The following is a 27,339-nucleotide window of genomic DNA, read 5'->3' as shown; positions in this document are numbered from 1 at the left end:
TCTACAAATCTGGACAGCCTTTGTCGCGTCGTTGTGACAACGGGGGGGGGGGGCAAATACCTCAAATTGAATTCTGCATTAAATCATGTTCAGTTGTTTCTAATATTTCCTTATTGAAATAATATGTTTAATCCAACTACTACACATGTCAGTTTAAAATTATAAAAAGACATTCATTATATTATATTAAATGTTTTGTGTCACAGTCCGCTGTGGCAGACCGTGTGGAGATTGCGTGGAGGACTCAGGTGCAGACACAAGTGATACGGGAGTGAACTTAAACCAAAAGCGAGCCTTTTATTGTGGCTGATGAATACAAAAGAAGCAAACAAGAATAAGGGCAGCACAAGAGCAATAACTAAACAGAAACCTAAACTGGGAATAAACTATGGTAAGGCTATGACTTAGAATACAACAGACCGGGCATGGAAACACAGAGGGTGGGAACACAGACGACGCGACACAGACTGTATGAAACACCGAGACTAAATACACATAAGGGATGATCAGGGGAAGTGGCCACACATGGGAGCACAGCTGACACACATGAACCTAACGACAGGACAGGAGAGTGCAACTGAAGCGACAGCATGAACATGACAATACAAGACACACAGACATAACACACGAAGGGCAAGGGAGGCTTAATACAAGGGTAACATAATTACAAATGGGATGGACTAACTTAATGAACCTAAACAAACAATAAACATCAAAATAGGCTAAACACAAAACACTGGGTCGCACGACCCAGGACCATGACAGTTTTGTATCTTTGTGATTTGTCTGTTTCCTTTTCCTGTTGTATAAACTCACTTTGGATCAGCTAACTCTAAATACTGAACTAGCAGCTGGTACCTGTCTGAATGTCTCAAGCTTAACTACAGCATGAAAGAAATATTAATAAAAACCTGTGCTAACACACAGTTAGCCCATTTCACTGTCATTATTGAGATTATGTATACTATCTAAACACTTTGTTAATGATTTATTTAGAAATTCCAAATGATGCCAAAACCATGCCATGAGCCATCAACAGCTCCTTGATAACTTGTGTGCAGTTGGTGTAATATTTATTTTAAAATGGTGAATATATTGTTTGCAATGTATAAAGCTACTGTTATTAAACATGTTACATTATAGTATATAAGCATATTAATTACCTATAAGTCACTTATATCTTATAAATTAGATATTTAGGTGGAATAATTTTTCTAGAAAAATATATTTACTATGTACTAACACAACAACAGGCCAAGAAAGCCTTGAAATAATCGAAATAATCTGATTAGGTTCCTAATCAGCTGTTCTGAGTAATAGGTTTATAAATCCAGGGTAAATAAAGTCAGACCATCTGTAATGTTTGAACACCAGCACTGACAGAAGTGACAAACTGCCCGTGTCTGGTCTCACGAGAGTGAGGTTTGTTTTCAGGAAATGGGGAGGTTGCAGCAGTTGTAGTTTGAGACGTCTGGTTTGAAGAAACCACGTGATGCTTTTTACTTCCTCTGACAGTTAGGCCTCTCTGCGTCTCTTCTTTTGTGATCTGAGACATACAGAGATGGCGGATACAAGGTGAGTTCATTTTAAATATGAAATCTCATTATTCTGTTGTCTCTGTGATTGGTTTGTTTTGGTGTGTGTCTGCAGGTCTCACCGCTGCGTTACTGGGGTTCACATTTGTTTACTTTCTGTAGGCCTCCGCTCACTTCTGGCTGAAATTTAAAAAAAAGGCCAATAATAATAGGAATAACCCTAAATGAGCATAAAGATTTCATTTGCTTATTTTTTTTAGACCAATCTCATCTGAAGTTATGGAAACATTGTAACAGTCTCTGATTCAGACTATGAGGTTATGATCGTAAGACTTCATGCATGACTGACGGTCCAGCTTCCGTTGTTTGGAGGGTTTCATTTTGTTTCCGGTTAATGAGGCTTCACTTCTCATCATGTCAGTTCTGAGACCTGATCATATTTTTAAGTGTGCTGTTTTTATGATGTGGTTTTATGTCACAGTCAGTTACTGAAACAGCTCAAACCCACAGAACTGCAGACACGAGGGATGATTCAAACATATGTCAACGTCATAAAAAACAAAATGATCAGAGTGTTTAATGTTTTTATTTGCATTTTCTAACACACTTACCAGACATTTCAACAATATATTTAAATGTAATATTGCACACTAAGAGTTCAGGAAGTACATACAAACCATCAGCTTCTTTCTATAGCCCCACATTCTCCAGCCCTACCCTCTTTTTTTAAAATTATTTGATTAACCACATTTTAGGAGGAAGACCAAAGTGTTACGAGATGGTACTTTGACATTTTCTTGATACTGCTCAACCTCTGATGTACACCAAACTTTTCATTAAAACTGTTGAAAAAAGATGTGACTAGGGATTTCAAGAAATGCTGTTTTTTAATGTTGTTGATTGTTTTTCCATTGTATTCTCCAGGAAAAGTGTAAACTTCATCCTACTCTTTTCCAGCACACACATTGTGTGGACATAGAGATATACATGAAAACTTGATGTTTTTTAAGTTGTGCTTTTTCTTCTTTTCTCTTATTTCAGTTATATTTCCATGTTTGAAATAATCTCTCTCTCTCGCCCTCCCTCCCCCTTTGACTTTTGAGGGAATTGTTGTTGTGATTTGGCAGGATATAAATAAAAGACAATGGCTGTTTACACACCTGACACGTGGTAAAATTCTGTCACCAGAATCATGTGGCCTGGAAGTATCTGCATGACAGCAATAAGAACTACTTGAATTCTCCAGATACTAAGAAAAAGAGCTTCAATGCTTCCCTTATTAACGTCTTTAGAAGAGGAAAAATGCTGTTCTATAAAATACACCATCCAGCCATTCATGTAAACCAGCAACAGAACTGTAAATGTCAAGTAACAGTGTGTTTTACATTCCATGCCAAAAGCTGCCGACACTGCCAGTTTAAATACAACCGGACACACTCTTCTCTTATTCTAAGTCCTGGTTAATTTTCCTATCCAGCTTTCCTTATATTGTTTCCCACTTAGATCGAGGAAAACTGGTTAGAAAAGGAGAGAAGAGGTACTATTCAAACATACCCTCAGTCTTTTCAGCTCTGGTTTCCTTGCAGCTGGCTAGCAGAAAGGCAGACATTGTGTAACTAAAGTGAAGCAAACAGGAAAAAGTCAAACTGTCCTCAGATCCTTTTGTGGATGGAACTTCTGAATGTTCAGTCACTCAGTTTAAACAAACAGGAGGTGTAAACAGGTGAATAGACGCAGACAGAGCCATTTCAGTTAAGTTTAACTGATTCTAATATTACATATTTTATTAAATGTATTTTTATTTAATCATGGTTAATTTAACATTACGCATAATGGGTGTTTAAAAGCTACTTTTTCAATAAATTGTAAAATAAACTTTCAGTGGGGGGATACAAATTCTACAAAGTATTTCCCAAAGTACACAAATGAAAAGAATGAACAGTCTATGTACGTTTTTACCTGAGAAAATGGTTACCCATACTGCCTGGGGAAACATAATAGTCTTCATTATTTTAATGGGAAATAAAATGTAATATCATAATACATTTTCTCTAAAATGGATTGTTTAAATGCATAGAAATATAAATTCACAGACATCATAACTAACTGTAAAGCTATGAAATGATAAAAATGATTGTTTTGTTTTTCATGTGCAGAATCACGAACCTGCAGAGTACCGTGAAACCAGGGATTCAGGCTCCACAGCGCAGCACAGCGACACAGGGAGCCGTGCAGATGCGCATTAAAAACTCTCCGAGCTCCGGAGACCGTCTGAGTCAGTCCAAGTCGATGGTGCTGCAGGAGACCGACCTTCCTCAGAAACCTGTACGTAAATCACAAAGAAGCACCAGCCTGCAGGAGACGCTTCTGTTTTAATGAACATGTCTTTTGCAGATCTCTCGACATCGCAGGAATCAGTCTCAGCACAATGTTGTGGTAGCAGGAGCTGCTACATTTGAACCTCTGGTAATTACAACCTATATAATCATTACATTCCTCCTGTTTTCGAAAAGTTCCTTCACAGATCCGGTTTAATCTCCTCTCTCCACATCTGACTCCCCCCACATTCACTCCTCTGTAAGATGATCTTACTTTGTCATTTTGCTTTTTATTTGCGATCCACAACAACTGATCCCAGTGCAGATTGGTCATCATTTATGAAAACACAAAAAATCTACTTCCCAATTAAATGAATGAATGTTTCAACAACAGCACAGTGGCATACGAAACAGTGATTAGCACTGTTTCCTCACAGCAAGAAGGTCCTGAGTTTGATTCCACCACCAGTCTCTCTGCGTTAGCCCTGTGACAGACTGGTGACGTGTCCAGAGTGTAAGTATTTACAATACTTACAGTGTAATTTGTGCATCCTGTCTTCTTTATCATCATCTTTATTTAGAAAGCAAGTGCTGCACATTGGAACTAAATAATAAAAATTCATAACATATAAATAAGATCCAAATAAAAGAAAGTGAAATAGTTAATTAATTAATAATTAATTAAATTTTAAGAAAAACTAAGTCTCATTGAGGCCAAAAGCCAAAGAATAAAAATGGGTTTTAAGACATTGTGGTGGGGCGTGGTTCGTGTGGGGGAAGTTGACACACCTGAGCTCGATCTCAGGCATATTAAATGTGCCAGCCCAAATGGAAAAGATACAAACTTTATAAGATTAATATATATCTGTCTTGTGTGAAACTTGTATGAAAAAGCATACAAGAGTGAAAACAGATAAGATCCCTTGAAAAATTATATAAATGAAACTTGTATGTTTTGAATACTTACTAAAACATTATATGAAAGTAATGAGAAAGTGGCCACTTTCATGAGTAAATCATGTAAGCCTTATATGATTCACTATATGAAGTAGGCCACATCTGATGCAAGTCTTTTGTAAGTTTTTACTATTTCTTTTCCATATGGGAGGACCTGAGGAAGTGTTTGTTTGTTTGGTTGGGTGGGTGTTATGTGTGGGATGCAGCTGAAAAGCTGTGGCCGGGAGTTGTAGATGCAGCAACCAGGAATAAAAAGTGTGTAAAGAGTGAAAGTATGTGGTCGGGGCCGTCATTGCTGTCACAGACGTGTTTTAAAAGTGGACAGTGAAGGGCCCTGGCTGTATCCCAATTCAGGGTCTGCAGCCTTAAAGGCCGCATTTTAAGGCCGATTACGTCACAGCGACGCGACAAAGGCTGTCCCAATTTGAAGGCTGCTCGAAATGCAGCCTCAAATGCGTCCTTCATTTCCCTGAATTTTAAGGACGTGGCGGTGTAGACTTCATGGCCCAATATATCCCAGAATGCATAGCGCGGCGGTGGGTGTGGATAATTTTGCTGAAAAAAACGGCGGATGAGGGGCGCCTGAAGAGTAAACTTTAAGTAAGTACTGAATATTATGTCACTTATTTATGTGCAAATGTTTAATAACGAAGAACATTAAAACATTACTGTTGGCCACATGTCGGCAAAGTCATGTGACATTAGTGACGTTTGTACTAACTTGGTTTTAAAGCCTTTACTTTAAAATATACGCCGTTCAATAGCTGACCTTAATCTTACAGAGAATGACCAAAGCTCATGTAGAAACAAACAAACAAATGAACAAATGATTTTCTTCATTTCATTTCTGTCAAACAAAGCTGTATGAAACGTTTCCAGCTGTTAGTATCATGGTTGCTAGGCAACCTGGGCAGCGCAACGGAGGCTAGACCATCCCATTTCACAAGCCTCGCACTTCCGGCCTTAGCGGTCTTTAAGTACGCGGCCCTTGAGGATCGTTGAGACTGCGTACTTTAAGGCTGCAGACCCTGAATTGGGATACAGCCCCTCTCTAACATGGAAGGGCAAGTTATTCCATTATTTAGGAGCCATGATAGAAAAGGCCCCGCCCCCTGTGAGCTTCCTCCTGGATCTCAATACTTCCAGGAGCAGCTGGTCAGCTGACCTGAGAGACTGACAAGGTGTGCGTGGATGAAAAAGCTCAGAGAGGTAGTGAAAGAATTTAAAAACCAAACATGAGAATCTTAAAATGAACTCTAAAAGACACAGGCAGCCAATGCAGTGAGGCCAGGACAGGGGTTATATGCTCTCTTTTACGAGTTCCTGTTATGCAGTCATGCAGCGGCATGAACCAGCTGCAGACGTGAGAGCAACGACTGACTGACCTCCACATAAAGTGAGTTACAGTAGTTCAGACGGGATGAAATAAAAGCATGGATCACTGTTTTAAGGTGCTGCCTCGAAAGAAAAGATTTCACTCTTGCCAGTCGCCTTAAGTAATAAAACTGGACTTCACCACTGCTCTGATTTGGTTGTCCAATTTAAAACCACTGTCCAACTTAAAACCAAGGTCAGTAATTACAGGTTTAAAATAAACTTCCAGGGATCCAAAATCAACAGGAGGACTAACAGGCACCACTGGGTCCACACACCAACAATTCTGTTTTCTTGTACTTGAAATTTAAGTAGTTTAAAGCCAACCAAGCTTTAATGTCATCTAGACATGTCAAAACACGTTTTATGGAGATGCTATCCTTCTGCTTTAGTGGCAAATAGATCTGGCATTCATCAGCATGTGCAATGAAAAGAGATCCCATGCCTTCTTAGGAAGATGGCGCCAGCAGTATGCACGGCGACACGTCCGTCAACTCTGCTAGCTTTGCTTTGGCTTTCGCTAGCCTTATCCTTTTCTATTTGATCCTAAAATGCCCTCGCTCTGCGTGTGTACAATCGCCAGCTACTCTTAGAAATCAAAGCATCGTATGACCTGGCTCTTAAACAAACGGACACAGGAGATGATTATGGGCCTCCTCCACCACTTTTTGAGCCCTGTATTCCGGTTTATCTGTGCCAACACTCCTACACCACTTCCTGGAAGAAGCACCCGAGGAAACGAGGAAAGCAGGCTGGTACACTCATCAAAGTCCGAGCTCTTCTCCATGCTTCTCGTGGAACTACTGGACCAGCAGAGTGCATCTTTAGATGGATCCTGCCTGTTGTCCCTGGAGCTCCCATGACACTTGATCCCCCGCTCTCAGCATTCTATTTCCCTAAGCGGCCTCGGACCCGTGGATGCGGTGTGGACCACAGAAATCTTCGTACACTTAACCAAGCTGGAACATCTGATGTTAGGATCTACACACTCCAAATGGATTTACTAAATGTAAGATCATTAGCAAACAAGACGTTTGTATTAAACGACTTCCTAAAGTCACAACAGTTGGACTTTCTGTTTCTGACAGAAACATGGCTTCAACCCGGTGAGTCTGGAGCTTTTTTGGAACTGGTTCCTCCTAATTTCTCATTCTTCACTCTCCCTCAGCCCTCTGGTAGGGGGGGAGGCTTAGCCACCGTGTTCAACGCTCGATTTCACGATTTCATCAAATATTACAGCACGACTCATTTTCTAGTTTTGAACTCCAAATGTTTGAGTTACACCTACACTCTGCTGCGCCTTTGCTGTGTGCCCTCATATACCGTCCTCCATCTTAAAAAGGATTTTATCAAAGAGTTTTCAGGTTTTATGGCTGGAATCGTTCTTAAATTCGACAGTTTTTTCATCCTTGGTGATTTTAACATCCATGTCTGCTGTGACTCTAAACTTTTGGTCAAATATTAGTTTGGTTTAAATATTATTGACTCTTTTAACTTGACCCAGTGGGTTACCGGTCCCACGCATGAAAAAGGTCATACACTGGACTTGGTGCTCTCCCACGGGCTGGATGTGTGCATCACGGAAATATCCAAGTTGCGCATCTCCGATTATCTTCCTGTGTTGTTCACTGTAACGCTGCGCTGCTCTTAATGCTCTGACAGCGCCCGCTTTTTCTGCTGCCTTTATGGATTCTGGAATAATGAACTCCAACTGTAAGAGTGTTGAGGACCTTTCGGACATTCTTCATTCTACCTGCACTGATATTTTGGACTCGATTGCTCCATTGACAAGATTCTATCGATTAGGGCTCTTGTCTCGTCGTCTGCTGCTTGAGATCATTGTCTTTCTCCTATGTGCTCAGCTGTCCTAGAGCAGTTTGATCCCGTCTCCCTTAATGACTTGACCGCGGTAGTTAGTAACTAGGGCTGGGTATCGTCACTGATTTCTAGAATCGATTCGATTCCAATTCACAAGGTCCCGAATTGATTCGATCCACGATTCGATTCAATTCGATTCGATTAAAATCTGGGAAATTTTGCCTGAGACAGTCAGAAATATTATAATTCAGATCAGTACATTTACATATTTTTGTATCTATAAAAAGGAAGCTGACACTTTCCAGACTTTATCAAAGGTGTGAGCGTCACAGCAGAGGCCTTTGTGTCAAAGTAGCTGAAGATAAAACACAGAAAAACATGAAGGTGATTTTCCTGGCCTGGATTTTATTAAAATATTCCACAGTACATCAAAAACGAAAGAAAACCATTAATCAACATATGAACATTACCTCTGAAGTTACAGCGGTTTTATTACAGACACAGCTGAGCGTTTTGCATTTTGCAAAATTTTAAAAAGTTTATATTTGTTCAGAAGCCTGTTGAACAGCAGAAATTAGGTTTTCTTTTCAGAAGTAAGTAAAAGGGGAAAAAAAACAGCGGCCGACAGCCTGTAAACAACGGTAGACTTGTTTGTAACAAGCAAGCAAATAATGCAGAAAACAGATTTTTAGATGGAAAACTGTTCTTGAAGTACAGACAGACAGAGAGAGAGAGAGAGAGACAGACAGACAGACAGACAGACAGAGAACAGCAAAAGTCAGAGTGAATTCATGACAATGTTTATGTGAAGCTAGTTTGGATCTTTTGCTGCTGGTTTGGTCAATAATGTTTGAAGAGAGATAAAACCAACAGCTTTAGAATCACCGCAAAAAGGGCGTGAACACAAAGCGCGGACATCAGAATCAGCGAGCTGTTGGCTTTCAGCCCCAACCCTGTCCATGCCGTTGGGTGAGAAAGTCACATCTCACTGATTCTGATCCGTCGGCGGGTCCGAGCTTTGTGTTTACATCTTTGTGCAGAATCCGTGTTCCTGCTCTCATTTACTGTTTTAGCTGTTTGGTGGTTCTTGAAATTTTGTGAGATTTCACCAGAGATTCTGGCGTTTCGGGCAAAATAAATTAATATAAAAAAATAGATTCAGGATTTTAATAAATTGATATCACGTTATCCAAGCCTGAATTGATTTTAATCGATAAATCAATTATCAAAACCCACCCCTATTAGTAACCTAAGATCATCACACTGCCCCTCCGTCTCCCTCCAAGCTTCCTTAAAAGCACTTTTAATACACTTTTAATGTTGGGCCTTTTATCCTGAGATTAATTAATACGTCCCTTGCTACAGGCTGCGTCCCATCATGCTTTAAACAAGCTGTAGTTCAGCCTCTTCTTAAAAAAAACAAAACCTGGACCCAACTGTTCTGTCCAACTACAGGCCTATCTCAAAGCTTCCTTTTCTATCTAAAGTCTTGGAAAAAGTGGTCTACCTACAGTTGCAGGCCCACCTTGATTTTAATATGATCTCTGAAAAATTTCAATCTGGTTTTAAATCACTACATAGCACTGAGACGGCACTTTTAAGGATTTTTAACGATGTTCTTTTAACTCTGGACTCTGGCAGCCCTGCTGCCCTTTTATTGTTGGACTTGTCAGCAGCTTTTGACACGGTCGACCATGACATCCTGTTATCACGGCTAGAATTTCATGCTGGCCTAAAAGGATCTGCCCTCCAGTGGTTTCGGTCCTATTTGTCAGAAAGGTCTTTTCATGTCAATATGGGCCCCCACAACTCCAAAATAGCCCCTCTTAAATACGGTGTACTTCAAGGCTCTATTTTGGGTCCTGCCCTGTTCGCACTCTATTTGTTGCCATTGGGCTCCATCTTCTCACGGTACAGCATTTCATTTCACTGTTTTGCTGATGATTTGCAGATTTATCTACCTTTAAAAGCAGGGTCAGACCATCCCCAGCTCTTATTACGCTGACGATTTCAAACAGTGGTTGTTATTAAATTTTTTAAAGCTAAATGAAAGTAAAACTGAGGTTGTCATTTTTGGCAACTTTAATCATATCGACAGCACTCTGGGCACCCTTTCCTCGTATTGTAAAACACATGTAAAAAACCTCGGTGTCTACATTGATGGTTCTTTTAAATTCAATAAGCAGGTAAGTGCAGTAGTTCAGTCCTGCTTTTTTCAGTTAAGACAGCTGGCCAAGGTAAAGCCATACCTCCCGGCTAACGTCTTTGAGCGTGTTATTCACCTTTTCCTTACTTGCAGATGAGACTACTGCAATTTATTGTGTTATGGTCTAGATCAGGCCTCCATCCATCATCTTCAGATGGTCCAAAATGCAGCTGCTCGCCTGCTAACTGGTACCAAACGGAGAGAGCATATAACCCCAGTTTTAGCTTCTTTACACTGGCTTCCTGTCTCGTACAGGATCCAATTTAAACTTTTACTTTTTGTTTTTAAGACACTTAATGCCCGAGCCCTTCCTTACCTCCTTATGCTCCAGGAAAAACCACGAGGTCTAGCTCAAAATTAATGCTGTCCATCCCACAGACTTATCTCAAAGCTCATGGTGATAGATCCTTCTCTGTGGCAGGTCCCAGACTTTAGAATAGTCTCCCCTTAAATATTAGATCTGCACAAACACTTGAGCAATTTAAATCATTACTAAAGACACATTTCTATGCCCTGGCTTTTAACACACTATGACCCAAGCATTTTGCTGTTATTTGAATTAGTCTTAGTTATTGTTTTAATTCTTTTGTTTTTTTATTGTTATTATTGTACTACATTGTTGCTTTTTAATACCATTTTTATATTGTTAAGCACTTTGTGCAGCATCGGCTGTTTGAAATGTGCTATATAAATAAATTTGACCTTGACCTTCTAAGGATGGAGCCCTGTGGGACGCTGCATGACAGAGGAGCAGAAGATGATTCAGAACTGAGAAGGCTGGTGGAGACAATTGGTTTAGGTCTTATTTGGCCAAGAGAACTAAGTGCAGAGCCACCAATACCCACTACATCATTTAATCAAGAATTAGACTATTGTGGTCTACGGTGTCAAAAACAGCAGCTAGGTCAAGCAAGACTAGAACGAATCACATACCAGAAGGATGTCATTAAAAAACCCTTAATGCAGATTCTGTGCTATGAAGGGTTTTAAAACCTGATTGAAAAAACCTCAAGGATGCCATTATCATCTAGAAAATATTGAAGTTGACTAAAAACTGTTTTCTCTAAAACCTTGGAAAGTAAAGGCAGCTTGGAAATAGGCCTATAATTGGCCACGACTGTGTGATCAAGGCCAGGTTTCTTAAGCAGTGGCTGCACTACTGCATGTTTGAAATTTGCAGGAACCATACAAGAAGACAGACTGCTGTTAATAATGTCAAGGACATACTGTCCTATACTAGGAGAAATGTCTTTAAAAATAAAAAATTGTGGAGGAAAAGGATCCCGTGGGGAACCTGTGAGCTTAATATGGTGCACCACATCCTCTAAAGTGGAGAGCGTCACAAGCTCAAACTGAGTAAAAACAGCAGTGCAAGGGACAGAGAAAGAGGGGTCAGAGTCAGGAGCTGTGATCAGAGCCCTGGTGGTGACAAAAAAAAACAAAAAAACAAAAACAAAAAACAACAACCCCTCAGAAAATTATTGCAAATATCAGGAGAAATTTCCAAACAGACATTCAGTGGAGTATTAGGAACAGAGTCAGTGGTGTTAAATAACACACATGGGTTAGGACTGTTGGAAGAAATGATATTTTCAAAATATGCCCTTTTTTGTCTCTTTGACAGTTTTCTGGTAGCGATGTCAGCAGTCTTTGAAAATTTGAAATGATACATGCAGTTTTTCCTTTCTCCATCTGGGTTCTGCTGGGTGACGTTCCCTCTTGACAGCGTGAGCGCTGTCATTAAACCAAGGCGCAGGTTTAGCCCGAGGCTGTCTGGGTTTTAATGGAGCCCCACAGAGTCAGAGAAATTCCTCTTGCATCCAGATGGCTATCCAAATCTGCATGTCAGATTTGGATAGCCATCTGGATGGAACTACTGGTGAGGCCAGGAACGTTCAAAGCTTTGAAGTGGCTTGTTCTGATCCCCACAAGTGAGTCTGATTATCGGTGTCTACAGAGAGTTCACTGACATCTTGGTTTGGTTGACATATGGATTAAATATGCATGTCAGTTCATTCAGATTAGTTTTTCACAAGTAAACATGGCTAACCTTTAGAGTTACTGTTTATTTTAAAATAGATTTGATGTAAAGTCCCATGTTCAGTTTGTCTTTCTGGGTTTCTGATGATTCTCCCCCCCCCGCTCTCGACAGCATATGTATAAAACGTCTGAACACTTCCTTAATTTCCCTTTTGTGTGCTTCCAGGTGGATTTGAAAGGTGAAATCATGAATATGGCTAAAATTTCAGACAGTGGTAAGAAGCAGAGGAAGAACTGGTCTTCAGTGTGGACTGTGCTCACCTCAGACCAGTTAATGTTTTATAAAGACAAACAGGAAACTGGACTGGTATAAAAATCTTTCATCACTACTGTCAGTGTATCTCTACTTATATTTATCATGTCTAACTTGTGTGACCCATCACATTACTGTCTTTGCGCTTAGAAACCAGGAGGTAAGGCAGATGTGCTTCAGCTGTGTGGAGCATTCATTGAGTGGAATACTGAGAAATCAAGCAGGAAAAATGTCTTCCAGGTGAACACTTAATTGCTGCTGATGGCTTATTCTCTCTGGTTATTTAAAATAGATGGTACAGAAATGAACTGGTTTTTTTGGTTGTTTTTACCTGTTCTAGATTAAAACAAGCACAGGAAGTGAGTACCTTGTCCAGACTGACAGTTACTCCACTGCCAGCAAATGGTACGACGCCATCAAAAAGACCATCGACTCTTCAGTAAGAAGTCACCACCCTTTAAAATCATCATCACTATATTCCTTGTTCATTAATTATAAATTATTTCTGTGCATTTTGTGAATTTCTTTTCAAAAAGACAAATTGATCACTTATCAAACTAATCTTCCTGAGATTGCTTGTACCTCTTTTCTGCTCAGACTAAAGAAGGTTTTCCTCTGCGGAGATCAAACAGTACAGACTACCTGCCCAGACACAGCTCCCTACCTGGATATGGCTCTGCTTCTCCTGGTGTCAAACAACGTAACCCAATACACCGACGATCTATCAGTGAGTCTGAGGAATAATGATTTGTATTTATACAAAGCAGCAGTGAGCAGCTAAAGCCACAGAAACCATTAGTGTGTAAAACATGATTCACATCTAAATTATCATGACTGCTCCATAACTGCTGGAGGTGGAAAGCAGCTGTGCAACTCCTAAAAAAAGTTAAGGTAATAATGTCACGCGGGCGGAAACTGACTCAGGCGCAGACCAGCTGAACTAGAATTACAGTCACAAGTGTATTTACAAACACACTATGTGAAATTATAAACAGTGTATGGGGGCAGGGACTTTCATTGGTCCAAGGGAAAAAGCGAAGCACACTCTGCTCGTTCGCTCCTCTCGCATTTGTCATTAGCACTCTCACCTACTCCACGCCACGCTGCCAGGGAAACAGATCTAGGGATAAGGACAAGTCCAGGAGTCTATGCACAGGAGAACCGTGGTTAGAATAAACTGAGAAATCACACAAGAAACAGATTATCAGAGCTGTACTGACGAGAATAACTCAACAATCCAGCAAAGACGCCTTCTTTGCTGGATGACAAATACAGTCCTTGGACCAGTCAATATGGGGTTTATGTGTATTTAGCCATGGATAACCGAGAACGAAGGATACAAGCATCATCAAACAGAAAGGAACTAATCTTTTCAACATGGTTGCAGGAAGAGGAGATCTGAATGGCCTGCAAGTGATGATACCCATCGTCACTTGCAGGCCAATATAAACCTGACACTAACACTGGAGTCTAGGTAGGGAGACGTCCTCAATCGTGCCCACCAGCATTCCTACTGCTACTGACGGACAAAATCTTTCGGCCACGTGGGACAGGTGTCTGCATAGTGTCCTTATCTGCCACAATAAAAACACTGACCAGCCAGATGTCATTTCCTGCAGTCTGAGAGCAAAAGTCGGGCCTGGCCAAGCTGCGTGGTCTGCTCTTCCTCCTCTGCTGGCTCGTCTCTTCCTGGCCTTCGTTCCCAGGGATCAGCCCCTCATGGATCTATCAGGACTGGAGACCTGTTTACCATATACCTGCATGTTGTCATCAATCCTAACAGTCATGGAAATCACAGCATCCTACTCACTGGAGTTGAATGCTACCGTGCAGTGACTTCTCTTCATAGTGAAAATACAACTTACAGCTCTATCTCTGTACAATGGTGCTCAGCTATCTCCACATGTTCCCGTAAATCTCCTGGGAGACTTTCACCTTGACGAGCTGGATTACTGACTGTGTTCCTCAACAATACAGTGTCAGCTACTGTGTTAAGTAGAGAGCCACTGACAAGGCTGATCAGCATCAGGATAGCATGATTAGTCAGGAGGGGTGGCCAACTCCAAGGCGGGAAACTCTTCAGGCCTGATGTTGCACCAAAACACAAACACCACCATATGCACACAAACATGCACAGACCAGGGCCCTCTTCTTCGTACCTCGCTAAGTAAGTTAGCTGGATTAGATTGTTGACGATTTCGCGTGATCCTGGATCGTTCGGTTCCCCGAAGCTCATCCGGGACTTGCTGTCATAGCAACAGAGCCGTAAGCGTAAACCTGCTCGGGAGCAGGCTTACTTTATGTAAACAAGATTAGATCGCGGCCACGCAGGTATGTCCGCTTCATTTATACGAAAGCAACAGCGATATTCCACCACTGTTTCACCATAAATAAATATTATCAATGTAACTAAAGATAATGCAGCACCTGATCCTTTTATTGATGTCACACAGATACATACAGGTCATTTCCTAAAAAAGGGAAATGTACTATTAACATTCTATTACATGTATGTGATTATTACAGATGTAATTCATATTTCAGAGTAGTAATTGTAAATTACTTCGTGTAATCAAGATGAGAGACCACGGCTATAAAAGCGAAGGTGGATTTGGGAAGTCTGTCGCAGTCATATCCTGTCCGTATACGCGACCAACCCATTGCGGAAGGTGCAAGATTGATAAGGAGAGTCCTCAGAATTCAGCGTATATTGCGGGATAGACAGGATCCTTTAGCTCAGCGCGACAGTGTGCTCATTGAGAGATATCGATATTCCCGTGAGGGTATTATTTAGTTAACCAACTTGTTGACGAGGGGGTGCAGGACCACCACCTGTCTTTTTTTCCTCTGCCCTTTTCTTGGTTGCTGTTATGAACAAACTAACAGAGTATTACAGGCCAGTATTACCTTGCCAAGAGACGAAAAGCAATCTAAGAGATAAATATTACCATTCTGTAGAATACTCCTGTATTCCACTTTTACTTGTTCCCATGTTCTTGTGGGTCCTGTTGTGGCTCTAATGTGAAAGGGGATATAATATAACATATTATAATATAATATAATGCCATATGATATTGGACAATATAGTGTCATATGATAGATCTACCCTACCGCCTACTGGTGTTGGCCAGAGGGCGCGATATGGCAGCCTGGCTACAACCGTAGCTGCCTCCACCAGTGTGTGAATGTGGGAGTGAATGAATAGTGGTATCGTACAGCGCTTTGGGTGCCTTGGAAAGCGCTATATAAACCGAATCCATTATTATTATTATTATTATTATTAAATTACCTACGAGTTTGATTTGTCAGCAACTTTCTGCCAGCCCTCTCTCCTTGCTTTTGTAGCCTTTGCAGTGTTCTCTTGCGTTTTAATTAAACTCTGAAACTCCTGTAATCCCTCACTCATGAGTTCTTGCTCTGCTGCCGGAAAATACCGTGCACGCCCCTTCGACATTTTCGCCGACCAATCAGAGGGTTGCCGATCAATGTTTCTACTATCGATGCGTAGCCCCTTTTACGACACCCAGTGATGTCACATTACTGCGTCCAGCTGTACTAATCGTCAACAGCAGGCGTGTTCGGGGAACCGGATTAGCGAGCTCACGGTTAGCGCGATGGTTTGGTCTTGGATGTGTCATGTGATCTTGGATGTAGTGAGCGACGTACGAAGAACGGGCCCCGGGAGTAGAAAACACAAATCCAAATACAACACAGACATGGCAGGTCGACCAGCGAGGAATGGCAGACCGTGACAGAAAAAGACTCTAAATGAATATCAATGGTACTAAAAGTAGCTGTAGATAATGTTACATCTGTGTGATGATTATGGGTCATTTTGTCTCTAATGGTTAAAATGTTATTTGTGAAGAAGTGGCTACAGTGCTGAAGAGAAACCTTCAGTTCTTATTTCTTATTTCTCCAGGCTAACTGATGATCCTCTAAATTTGCAACACACCATTTTCTCTCCAGCTTACGAGTCATCTGCTTTAGGCTACGTGTTTGAGAATTATACCACGGAGTCAGGTACTTCTGATTTGAGGCCTTAGTTTTCACAGGAGCTACAGTATCCAGAGTTGTATGTGGTGAGGAGGTAAAATTATTAACAAGATAATCGACCTCTGTTGGAGCAGCGTTCAGATAGCTGCTCTGCTCTGTGTTGGTACAGGGCATTGAAGATGATAACAGTGGGTGGATTATATTCTTAAACTTAGTTACAGCGCTTTCAGAAAGACATCTACTGTGATAAAGTCTACTCTCCACCGCTGTGTAATCAATTATTGTAAATGTAAATGTTATCAGGAAATGATCAGACAGGAGAGGGTTTTCAGGAAACACTGTTAAATGTTCAGTTTCTCTGCCATATGTTAAAACAAGATCTAGAGTGTGATTAAAGTGGTGGGTGGGTTCTTTTACATTTTGAGAGAAGCCAGTTGAGTCTAATAACAGATTAAATGCCATGTTGAGGCTGTCATTTTTAGCATCTACATGGATGTTAAAATCACCCACAATAATTATTTTATCTGAGCTGAGCACTAAATCAGATAAAAAGTCTGAGAAATCAGACAGAAACTCTGTGTAAGGCCCAGGTGGACGATAGATGATAACAAGTAAGACTGGTTTCTGAGTTTTACAGCTGGGGTGGACGAGGCGAAGCATCAGGCTTTCAAATGAATTAAAAGTCTGTCTGGGTCTTTGGTTGATTAGTAACCATATCATCAGAATATGGGTGATGAGAGACATCATTTAAAGTTAATATTGAGAAACATTATTCTGAACATTATTCCACCATAGTTTTTTGCAGATTGGTGAACCTCTGCCTTTTTTCACTTCTGAGAGCTCCTGTTGTGCCTAAACTGTACAAAGATTGGCTACAATCGTTTTGCATCCATTAAAACACTGTTGTGATTGGATACAATTACCCTGATTAGCTGCAAATTGTTCCTGCAGCTGTTTCTTTTTAGTACCACTTACTTATCCAGCTTTTTGTTGCTCTGTCCCAACCCATATGGAAAAGATATATATAAATCTTATAAAGTTTTTATCTGTCTTGTATGAAACTTGTATGAAAAGCATACAAGAGTGAAAACACATATAAGATTCCTTGAAAAATTATATAATGAAACTTGTATGTTTTGTATACTTACTAAAAAAAAAATATGAAAGTAATGAGAAAGTGGCCACTTTCATGAGTAAATCATGTAAGCCTTATATGATTTATATATGATTTACTCATGAAAGTAGCCACTTTCATGAGTAAATCATATATGTTTTTACTATTTCTTTTCCATATGGGAAGAGCTGATGTTTTGCTGCCATCTAATTCAAAATGAGCGCATGTGTGTGTTTTCTGTTCTATTGTGAGTAAAATATGGGTTTATAAGATTTGAAAATAATTCATTTCTGTTTTTTTAATCCCTAACCCTTTTACATTCAATTCAACTTAATTGAATCCTGTTTTATTTACACAGCACCAAATCACAACAACACTTGTTTTACATAGTATCTCAAAGCTGTACCTCAACCTGTTTCTTCTGTAGACATGTTTGGCAGCTCAAAGCTGAAGCACAGCGCCTCAGATAGCGCAGACAAGAATGGAGTGAAAAACCGGCTGAAGAAATTCATCATCAGACGTCCATCCATGAAGACTCTACAGGAGAAAGGCCTGATAAAAGGTTTCTGCTTGTTTTGCTTCAGCCTTTTTTCTGAAGCCTTGTTTTCCAGTCGTGTTTTTATGCTTGCTTCCTTTCCTTTAGAAATGTCTTTTTTAAAAATTAAAACTTAACTAACAGTTTGGATAAATTTTGTTTCAACAGCATTGCTGGCAGACTACAGAGGTTTAAGAAATAAAATAACATCGTGTTTTTATATACAGTGTTACCTTTGCAGAAGTTTTACAGGTTCGGTTTTACAACCTAACCCTGGCCCTAACACAAGCTTAAAATGATTTTTGTGAGTGAACTGGCTTTCAAAATGTGCTTAATCTAATAATTAAGTTAACAAAAATTCTAATTGATCAAATTGTTATAACATCTGTCTCAGATCGAGTGTTTGGCTGCCATCTGTCGAGTCTCTGTGAGCGTGAAGGGACCACGGTACCAAAGTTTGTTCGGATCTGTGTGGACGCCGTTGAGAAACGAGGTACGTTTACTGATACTGAAACTCAGACATGGCTGTGCAAGATATGGACACCCACTCTCCCACCCATTCCTTGACATCCTTGCCAGTCACAGGAGCACGTTCAGTGAGAGACTGAGATTATCCATAATGCACCAATGAACGACACAGGAAATCATTGCTGCCCGTGGCCATCTACAGTACACAGTACAATAGTTACACCCCGTTGCACATGCTTTACAGTAAAATAATAACTAACAAAGTTTTACAGGTCAGAGTAAAACGTCAATCATATATATTTCACCTCTGCAATATTCTGGATATTTACAACTGAGCTACTTATATATTAGAGTTATTTCTTGTATTTTGTAAACTTTGTAATATATTGTATTATTTAGTTCAGTCTGTTACCGTTATTGTGTGTGTGTAACTGTGACCACATGATTTCTTTTGGCATTATTCTGATTCTAAACACAGGTACAGTGGTATGAAAAAGTGTTTGCCCTCTTCTTGAGTTCCATCTGGAAATTAAGAAGACTCAGATTCATGCTGACCAATGCATGAGCCAGAGTCAAGTTTCTGCATCTCTATGAAAGTTAAAAAGTACTTCTGCATGGAATTGTTGTATAAAGAATGTGCTGCCATCTGTTTGTGACCTCAAACTGAAGTGCACGTGGGTTCTGCAGCAGAACACAGCAGCAAGTCCTCCTCCGAGTGGCTTAAGAAAAACAAAATGAAGAATTTGGAGTGGCCCAGTCAAAGTCCTGACCTGAACCCAGAGTTTATAAAGCCAGTTCATGCTCAAATAACCTCGGATGTGCTAAAATTCCTCCACAGAGCTGTAGAAGATTCATTGCTAGTTATCACAATTGCAATTAGGCTGCTAACGATGGACCAACCAGTTATTAGGTTTAGGGCACTGTGGTGGGGTGTGGTCTGTGGTGCTGCTGCAGGAGATCACGCCTTGCTGGTTATGCGGACTGCTGTAATGCTGTTGTTGTTGGTGATGTGTGTGGCTGGCAGCTTTAGAGCTGCAGTCGTGTGTTTGTGACAACAACCGTGAGAATGCGAAATAAAGAGATGCTTATAAGCATAAAAATGTCGTCAGGTCTGCCATGGATCATTTACAGGGGCAATCAGTTTTCGTAGGTTTGGACTTTTCCCCTTGATAATAAACACCTTCATTGAGAAACTGCATTTTGTGTTTACTTGTGTTATCTTTGTCTATTTAAAATTTTTTGATAATCCGAACCATTTAAGTGTGACAAACATATGAAAAATTCAGGAAGGGGGAAAACACTGTATGTTTAGTTTCTGTTTCCTGAAAGCTAAAGCTGCTTGAGTACAATTAACTAGCAACGAGTAGTACATATGGATATATTGAATGAGCTCAGACTTAAATTAAGGTTTTTAATAAAGTGTATCTCTTTGCAGGTCTGGAAGCTGACGGGATCTACAGAGTCAGTGGAAACCTGGCCACAATCCAGAAACTTCGCTTCCTCGTCGATGAAGGTCAACTAAACAGTAGCTTTTACAGTAGCTGTAAAGTAGTTAATTTCCCTTTCATTTATGAAAATGGGTTATAATTAATCAGCGTAAGTCTTACATTGCCCTGACAAAGCTAGGGGATTAAAACAAAGAGTCAAACAATGCAGGTTACAAAATGAAACAGAATTTTATTAAGAAATTAAACCTCGATACACAGCTAAGCAACTAAGTCAGTCAACCAAACCCATCAAAATAGTGCTTGTGGCATGGCCTTACACCAATAATTTATATCAAAATGTATTAAATCCTCCTAAGTAGACTCTGGTTTAAAATGGAGCACTGTAACAAAAAATAATTTCCCCCAGGGATCAATAAAGTATTCTGATTCTGATTCTGAAGTTAAAAACCAATACATATAAAATGGTAAAACAATGTGCTCTGACCTCTTCTCATAAAATCCTGCTCAGTAATATTTCCATGGTTGTCCCACAGAGGAGGACCTGGACCTGGAACACAGTCAGTGGGAGGATGTCCACGTCGTCACCGGAGCCCTCAAAATGTTTTTCCGTGAACTGCCGGAGCCACTGTTTCCATTTAGGTTTTTCCAGCCTTTTGTGGAGGCCATCAGTGAGTAAAACCTGCCTTTGTTATAAATCTTCAGTTTGTGATGACTTCATAAAATGGTTCTTTTATTTCTGTAATCTCTGCTGCTCTTGGTCAAGTCACTTTAAGAATGAGACTTGTATTTAGACAGAATCTCCAGACTGCTTGAACAAGACTTTTCTCCCCCCCCCCCCCAAGTTTAAAAACGTTTCAACTTCAATTAGAAATCTAAAGGTTAAACTAATGCTGCTGTCATTTGTTTTAACAGAGATCAAAGAACCCAAACAAAAAGTTCAGGCTGTGAAGAAACTGATACAGCAGCTGCCCAAACCCAACCATGACACCATGAAGCTTCTCTTCAGCCACCTGCACAAGTAATCCAACACACACCTGAACCTCACCTGTTAGGAGCATTTACAGTGTTCAGGTGGAATACTGTGGAATAAACCACTGCACATATTACTTTACAAACAAGTGATAATTCTTACATTCCTGTCCATATATTTGGCTTGTATCTTATGTTTCTTGTATTTTGCACACCGCTGTTGCTTGTGAAGCTTGCACACAAGAATTTCACTCACATGTGCTGTGTCAATAAAAGTGATTTGATTTGATGTTCACACAATCAGAAAGGCACCATCAGAAAGGGTCGTATTTATAAACTCAGGATGGGTAGCACATAGTACACTGTTTGATGCTTTGTTAGCTAATTTAAAGGACATGTTAACGTTTGCATTTTCCTTTTGCAGAGTTCTGGCCTTTTCCAGGAAGAACCTGATGTCCACTCAGGGCATCGGAATCGTGTTCGGTCCAACGCTGATGTGGCCTGAACTGGACGCCGGAAACATGGCGGTCAACATGGTGTATCAGAATCAGATTGTGGAGTTCATTCTCACTGAAAGCCAAGAAATCTTCAACTTGGACGGGAAGTAAAAGGTGCTGAGCGGGACCAAATCAGCTGATGGACTCACGTTTACAGATATTAGAAGCCATGTCTGGTTTGGGCCGGGATGTAAAAACTGGAATTTTCAGAAGATATTTTGTCAGAGTTTATATTGCATTAGCACAAATCTATAATTAAATGTTTTGACCCTTTTACCTCTGCCACAATCGGTGTTGTTTTCAAATACAAAAATATACAGTACTCCAATAAATAATTCTAATGATTTTCTGTATATAACCTACCACTGAATATTTAAAACATATCCTAGTGTCATTATAAAATTCAGCTGCATTATCACAAAATTAGCCTGCAGAGCAAACATGTATGAAACATGAATCTTAGTAATGTTTTTTTTATTTCAAATATAGCATTCACACTACTCAAGGCTTCACATGAACATCTCAAACAAACCCTGTCATATTATTGGTAAAATATTGCTGAAGATTATTTTAAAGTTATTGAATGATGGTGAGTAAATAAGATGATTTGTATGATTAGTGTGTTTGTTTCTAGACAGTCTTGCAGTATAAATATTGACTAAAAAGAAACAATAGAGCCTGAAGTCAACATAAACATCCAACTTTAGTGAGAACTGACGCATTTAAAAAATCTACAGCAGAAAACAGAAAACAAACTGGATTCAGACAATAATTTGTGTGTCAAAAGTTAAAATGAGTGAATATAACGGAAAATATGTTCATGTGTGAATAATTCAGTCCAGAAAGGGTTAATCTGTCAGCACAAAGAGTTTGATGTGTGTTTGTGAGTTTGACAGTTAATCAATGAATTCTGCCAGGAGGTACTGAACCGATTAAAGTTTTTAAAGGTTCTCTCTTGTGGTCTGAACACATCAGACTACAGCGACAAAAATTTATTTAATAAGAATAGAAAAAGAGGTGATTTTAAATTCCTGTAAACAGCATAAGTTTCCACTAGTTCGTGTTTGTATGTTAAGATATTTTAACTGAACAGAAATGAAACGTTCTAAAAATTATTTGAGATTTTAACCCTCAGAGGTCCTCAGGGACATTTATTGTCTTTTGCATTTTTAACTTTAAACCATTTTCACTGTGTTGAGTGGAATATAGCCAAATTTGTCAAAGAATTTTCTTTTTAATTATATTTTATAATTGTGGTGTAAATTCATTGAATTAGCCTAAAATGGCTAAGCTACAGAAATGCATCCACCTTAGTCCCTTTGGACAAAAATGTCCACATTGAAACCCATTATAAACGCTATTTTTCACGCCAGAAAAATTACGGTCAAAGGGATCGTCAGGTTTCCAGCTTAGGTTTCGTTTTGGACTACAGGCCTTAGAGTTGTAATTTTTTTATTTGTCCACCGGGTGGCGCCCTTGCTTCACATTTGACCTCTGCTGGAAAACAGCGGGCTGCTTGGACAGACCTGCCGGAAATGAAGCCTCATCTCTGGCGTGCAGCAGCGGCTTCGCCCGCTGATCGGGCGGGACCATTTTTTGGTCCCTAGGACCATGAGAGGGTGCATTTTTTTTTTTTAGTCAACAGGAAATGACGTATTTGTTGTCACGTGGTATCGGGCGTGTGTGCTGGAAAAAGGGGTCCCCGGTGATCGTGCCCCGGTAATCGTCGCGACTTACCCCGGCAAGATGCACTTATTTCGGCCTAGAGGAGGAGCATTTGCCGCCTGGAGACCATTTTCTGGTCCTGAAAAAAAAAAAAAAAGGCGATCGAAATGAATGTTGGTGCCAATCTTTAGTCCATCTAAAGGCCTAATTATAATAACAATTGAATATTACCTCAAATGTTTTTTTTGGAAAATATTCAAGTTTTATGTTTTTTGGGGCAAAAAAAGCAGTGCGCTCATGTGACGAAACCGGGATATAAAGGGTTAAAATCCGCGAAATGTAATTAAAACTTGACATGAATATTTCAAGGAGAAGTTGTTTTAAAAGACTGACCAATTTAAAGTGAAAAAAAAATTAATATTTAATATTTTTATTGCACATTTTGGGGAATGGACATAGGCTTAAAGGTGGCGCGGCTGCCCCTCTGTTGGTCTTCCATGGTCTCTTGTGTTCTGGGGGCCTCTGGATGTCTGGAGTTTTGATCTCCTCCATACCCGCTTCACACCCTGGAGGACGGGGCTGTGGCCCCTCCACACTCCCTAGCAGATCATTACATGGAGAAACCTTTGGAATGCAAGCATGCTGATCCACACAGGTATGCACACATGGGTATTCACAGACGCGGACTAAAGCTTTCTTGGCTGCTACCTCAAAGCACACTGTGCGCTGTCTATCTTGCGTGCTGCACAATATCGTTTATTATTTAGTAAATATTGATATCTATGACTAGCTAGTTTATTGTGATGGTGCTTTGTTTTCTGTATTATTATGTTGCTCTTTGTTGTTTGCTGTCTCCTCTGTTTGTTTTTTTTTGTTTGTTTTTTTTTTTTTTCTCCATACAGGTGACCCAGGAGTTCTTTTTTTTTTTTTCTCTCTCTTCCCCCCCCTTCTCACCGTCTCTTCTCCCCTTTGGTTTTCTTTCTTTCTCTCCCCCTCTTTCTCTCATTCATTCCCCCTGTCCTATTTATTAAAAAAAAAAAAAAAAAAATGACAAAGGATGAACTGAAGCTCTGCCATCACGTAATGTCGCATACTGCTGTTTCTGATGTCATTTAGAAAAAAAAAAAAAAAAAAAAAAAAGGCTTAAAGGTGGATGCATTTTTTTTTTTTTTTTGTGCTCCTGCAAAAAAAATGATGGCAGGTCAAAATGAATTTTGGTGCCAATCTTTGGACCATCTAAAGGCCTAATTATAATAACAATCAAATATTACTTCAAATGTTTTTTTTGGAAAATATTTAGTTTTTTTGTTTTTTGGGCTAAAAAAAAACAGGGCGCTCGTGTAATACAACTGGGATTTAAAGGGTTAAAACAACGAAAATATTATTAAAACTTTATATGAATATTTCAGGGAGAAGTAGTTTTAAAAGACTGACCAATTTAAAGTGGAAAAAAATATTAATACATAAGATTTTTATTGCACTTTTTGGGGAATGGACATTTATGTCCATTAGGGACCAAGGTTGCACATCTTGTGAGAGACGAAGATACTGAAGGTACATCTCAAGTTTACTTGACTAGTTCCTATTGATAAATATATTTTAGAGATTTCGCTGATTAAAATTTACTAAGCTCAGCCGTCTGTTCCTTGCTATCTAAAATATATTAGGACACTGGAGTAAACTTTCGACCATCTCACACTTCTGTTTAATCAGTTTTCTGTTTGACGTTTATTCAGCTGTGTGAAAACTATAACTTTAATCTCAGCCAAAACGATTTACTCAGGAACAAATAAAATACTGAAAAAGCCAAACAATAACATTTTTAAGTTATCTGAGTGACTTCTATATCATTTTTAACCTGAGTAGCCAAAGACCGCGGGGATGTGGAAACGATGTGCAGGTAGTTTGCTGTTGTCGCCCCGGTCAGCTATCGAGCTAGTGGGTCTCTGAAAACGTCGGCGCACTTTTGCAAATATGCGATGTCTTGATAAACTGAGCAGATATTTGAAGTTTACACAGCTACTTTCTCACCTTATAACATGTTAAAAGTTTATTTTGTGACCCAGAAAGATTAATAAGAGTAATATTAAAAACTTTTTTTTTTTTTTTTGCCTGTCCCATTTGGTTCTTTAGCTATCAGAATTGTTGTCTGAAGACCAACAAGGATACCCAATGGATTTATTTTGCCAAATGGATCATCGTGGCATTGCCGTATTGGTCCATTTGATCGACCTTTGTTTTTATTATTTATTTTATTTTATTTTCAGTTGTTACAGACGGGACAGACATGAGTGAGGGATAGGAAAGGGAGAGAGAAAGAGGAAGGAAAAGAAAAACAGAAGGGGAGAGGGACAGTGAGAAAGGGGGGGAGGAAAAAAAATCTCCTGGATCACCTGTTGAGAGAAAAAGAATAGAAAACAAGCAAAAAAACCCAAAGCAACATACTAAACACAACACCATCGCATTAATCTAGCTAAGTGTAAACAACAGTAAATACTAAATATTCAATATTGTTGTGCAGCACGCAGGACAGACAGCGCACAATGTGCTTTGAAGTAGCAGCCAAGAAAGGTGTCATTTAAGTCTACGAGCAGTGAACACCCGTGTGCATACCTGTGTGGATCAGTGCGCTTGTATTCAAATGGTTTCCACATGTAATGGTCTGCAAGAGGATGTAGAGAGCCATAGCCCCGTCGCCCAGGGCATGAAGCAGGCATGGAGGAGATCCTGGCCCCAGACATCCAGAGGCCCCAGAGTGCGAGAGCCCAAGGAGGACCACCGGAGGGGCATCCGTGCCACCCTCATGGGAAGGGCTGAGGATCCCCAGACGAGGCGTCACCCAGTAGCCACCGAGCAGAAGCTAGAGGGGCTGCACCGGCGTGCCCGCCGGCTCTGCCGGCAGCCAGCTGTGCCAGAGTGAACCGAGCCGCAGGCCCAGAGGCCGGAGGCCCGAGGGCCCCCCGCACCCCGGAGGAGGCCTGACCGAGCAACAGGCGCCAGGCCCCGCCAGGTAGCCACCGGGAGTGAGCCGGTACATACCTGAGTGCCCAGCCCCGAACACCAAGAACCACCAATGCACCGACCCCTGAGGGCATCAGTCACCGGCAGGGAGTGTGGTGAGGGGAGATAGGCCTTGGAGGGCCTGGGAGTTCCCAGAGAGGTGGAGTCTAAGACCCGACCTGACATATAGACACAGACAAACAGGCACACACAGCATTGCATTGCACAACATGCATTCCCACCCTCAAGCACACATATACAAACACTCAGCACTCACCCAACGTGAGGATTGACATAAATGGACATGTACACACAATCACACTCCCCAAACATACTCTATACCTCGGGTCCAGGTACCCTCGCCCCCAGAGGGGGAAACAGAACCCAGACCCAAGAGATGTTACCCTTCCCCCCGGAGTGGAGGCAAGCAGACCGTCCCAGGCTCCGCAGCAGCAGGGAGGCCAATTGGACAGCCAACATCTCCTCCCGGCCCCCCCGCCCCGATGGCTAGCAGAGAACGGGGGTGTGTGAAGACCCCATACCTCCCTCCTCCCGCTCATGTGTAGTGTTGCTGCGTGTTGTTCTAAAGTGCATTTAAAACAAGGGAGAGCATGGTGCTGCTGCTGCCAGAGAGCAGCAGGTGTTAGCACGGCCCCTTCCGAGAATCCTCAATGTCTACATGGATTTAAAATTGAGAGGTGGGCACCGGCGCCAGAGGCAGGTTTGAGTACACAGACCGTCCACTGGATGCCGTTAACGTGCCCACCCTCAAGGCCCTATATATATGTGTGTGTTATGAGAGTGTAAGTAATGTGGATGTCTAAGTTGTGAGATAAAATTGAGGCACAGGTGGCCAGAAGGGGACAGAGGGGGGGGGGGGGGGGGGGAATGTCTCCCCTGCACCCTGGTGACACACCCGCACCCCAAGGCCCTACCTGTGTGGGTGAGTGTGGTGGAGCGGGAAGAGGGAGGTAGCCGGGGATGGGGAGGAAAAGGAGGGAGGGGAGGATGCCCCTCCCTAGGGCCAGCTCCCCCGCTGACCCCAGTAGGCACCCCCGTCCTCTGGTACCCACCAAGGCAAGGGAGCCCAGGTCCATCCAGACCGGCGCCTACAGTAGCACTGCCAAGCCCCACAGGACCCGGGGC

General features: G+C 40.9%; 2 protein-coding genes across 2 annotated transcripts in view; one reads left to right on the top strand and one right to left on the bottom strand.

Annotated features, from left to right (window-relative positions):
• Positions 1–1,495: 1,495 nt before the first annotated feature.
• arhgap15 (Rho GTPase activating protein 15) lies at positions 1,496–21,801 on the top strand. Its single transcript, XM_085249823.1, has 13 exons — positions 1,496–1,575; positions 3,692–3,860; positions 3,930–4,001; positions 12,415–12,555; positions 12,652–12,741; positions 12,842–12,940; positions 13,099–13,228; positions 18,039–18,173; positions 18,541–18,639; positions 20,050–20,127; positions 20,596–20,730; positions 20,975–21,080; positions 21,456–21,801. Exons 1-13 carry the CDS (start codon positions 1,562–1,564, stop codon positions 21,637–21,639), a joined length of 1,452 nt encoding a protein of 483 aa, XP_085105949.1. The 5' UTR covers positions 1,496–1,561; the 3' UTR covers positions 21,640–21,801.
• A 9-nt stretch (positions 21,802–21,810) lies between these two features.
• The window catches only part of LOC146557345 (kinesin heavy chain-like), a 62,007-nt gene continuing 56,478 nt past the window's right edge, over positions 21,811–27,339 (bottom strand). Inside the window, exon 26 of the mRNA XM_085249822.1 lies at positions 21,811–23,332. The gene's annotated coding sequence lies outside the window, so the exon portion shown is untranslated. The remainder of the gene's footprint in view (positions 23,333–27,339) is intronic.

The sequence above is a fragment of the Mchenga conophoros genome, linkage group LG16 (assembly GCF_057382185.1).
Source record: "Mchenga conophoros isolate Kocher_MC1m ecotype Shallow Benthic linkage group LG16, M_conophoros_male_GT1.1, whole genome shotgun sequence".
Taxonomy (NCBI): domain Eukaryota; kingdom Metazoa; phylum Chordata; class Actinopteri; order Cichliformes; family Cichlidae; genus Mchenga; species Mchenga conophoros.
This window is presented reverse-complemented; position numbering and strand designations above follow the sequence as displayed.

Coding starts and splice junctions, on each gene's coding strand:
- arhgap15 (XM_085249823.1), top strand. Junction 3,861..3,929: donor CCGACCTTCCTCAGAAACCT/GTACGTAAATCA, acceptor TGTCTTTTGCAG/ATCTCTCGACATCGCAGGAA. Junction 12,941..13,098: donor AAAAGACCATCGACTCTTCA/GTAAGAAGTCAC, acceptor TTTTCTGCTCAG/ACTAAAGAAGGTTTTCCTCT.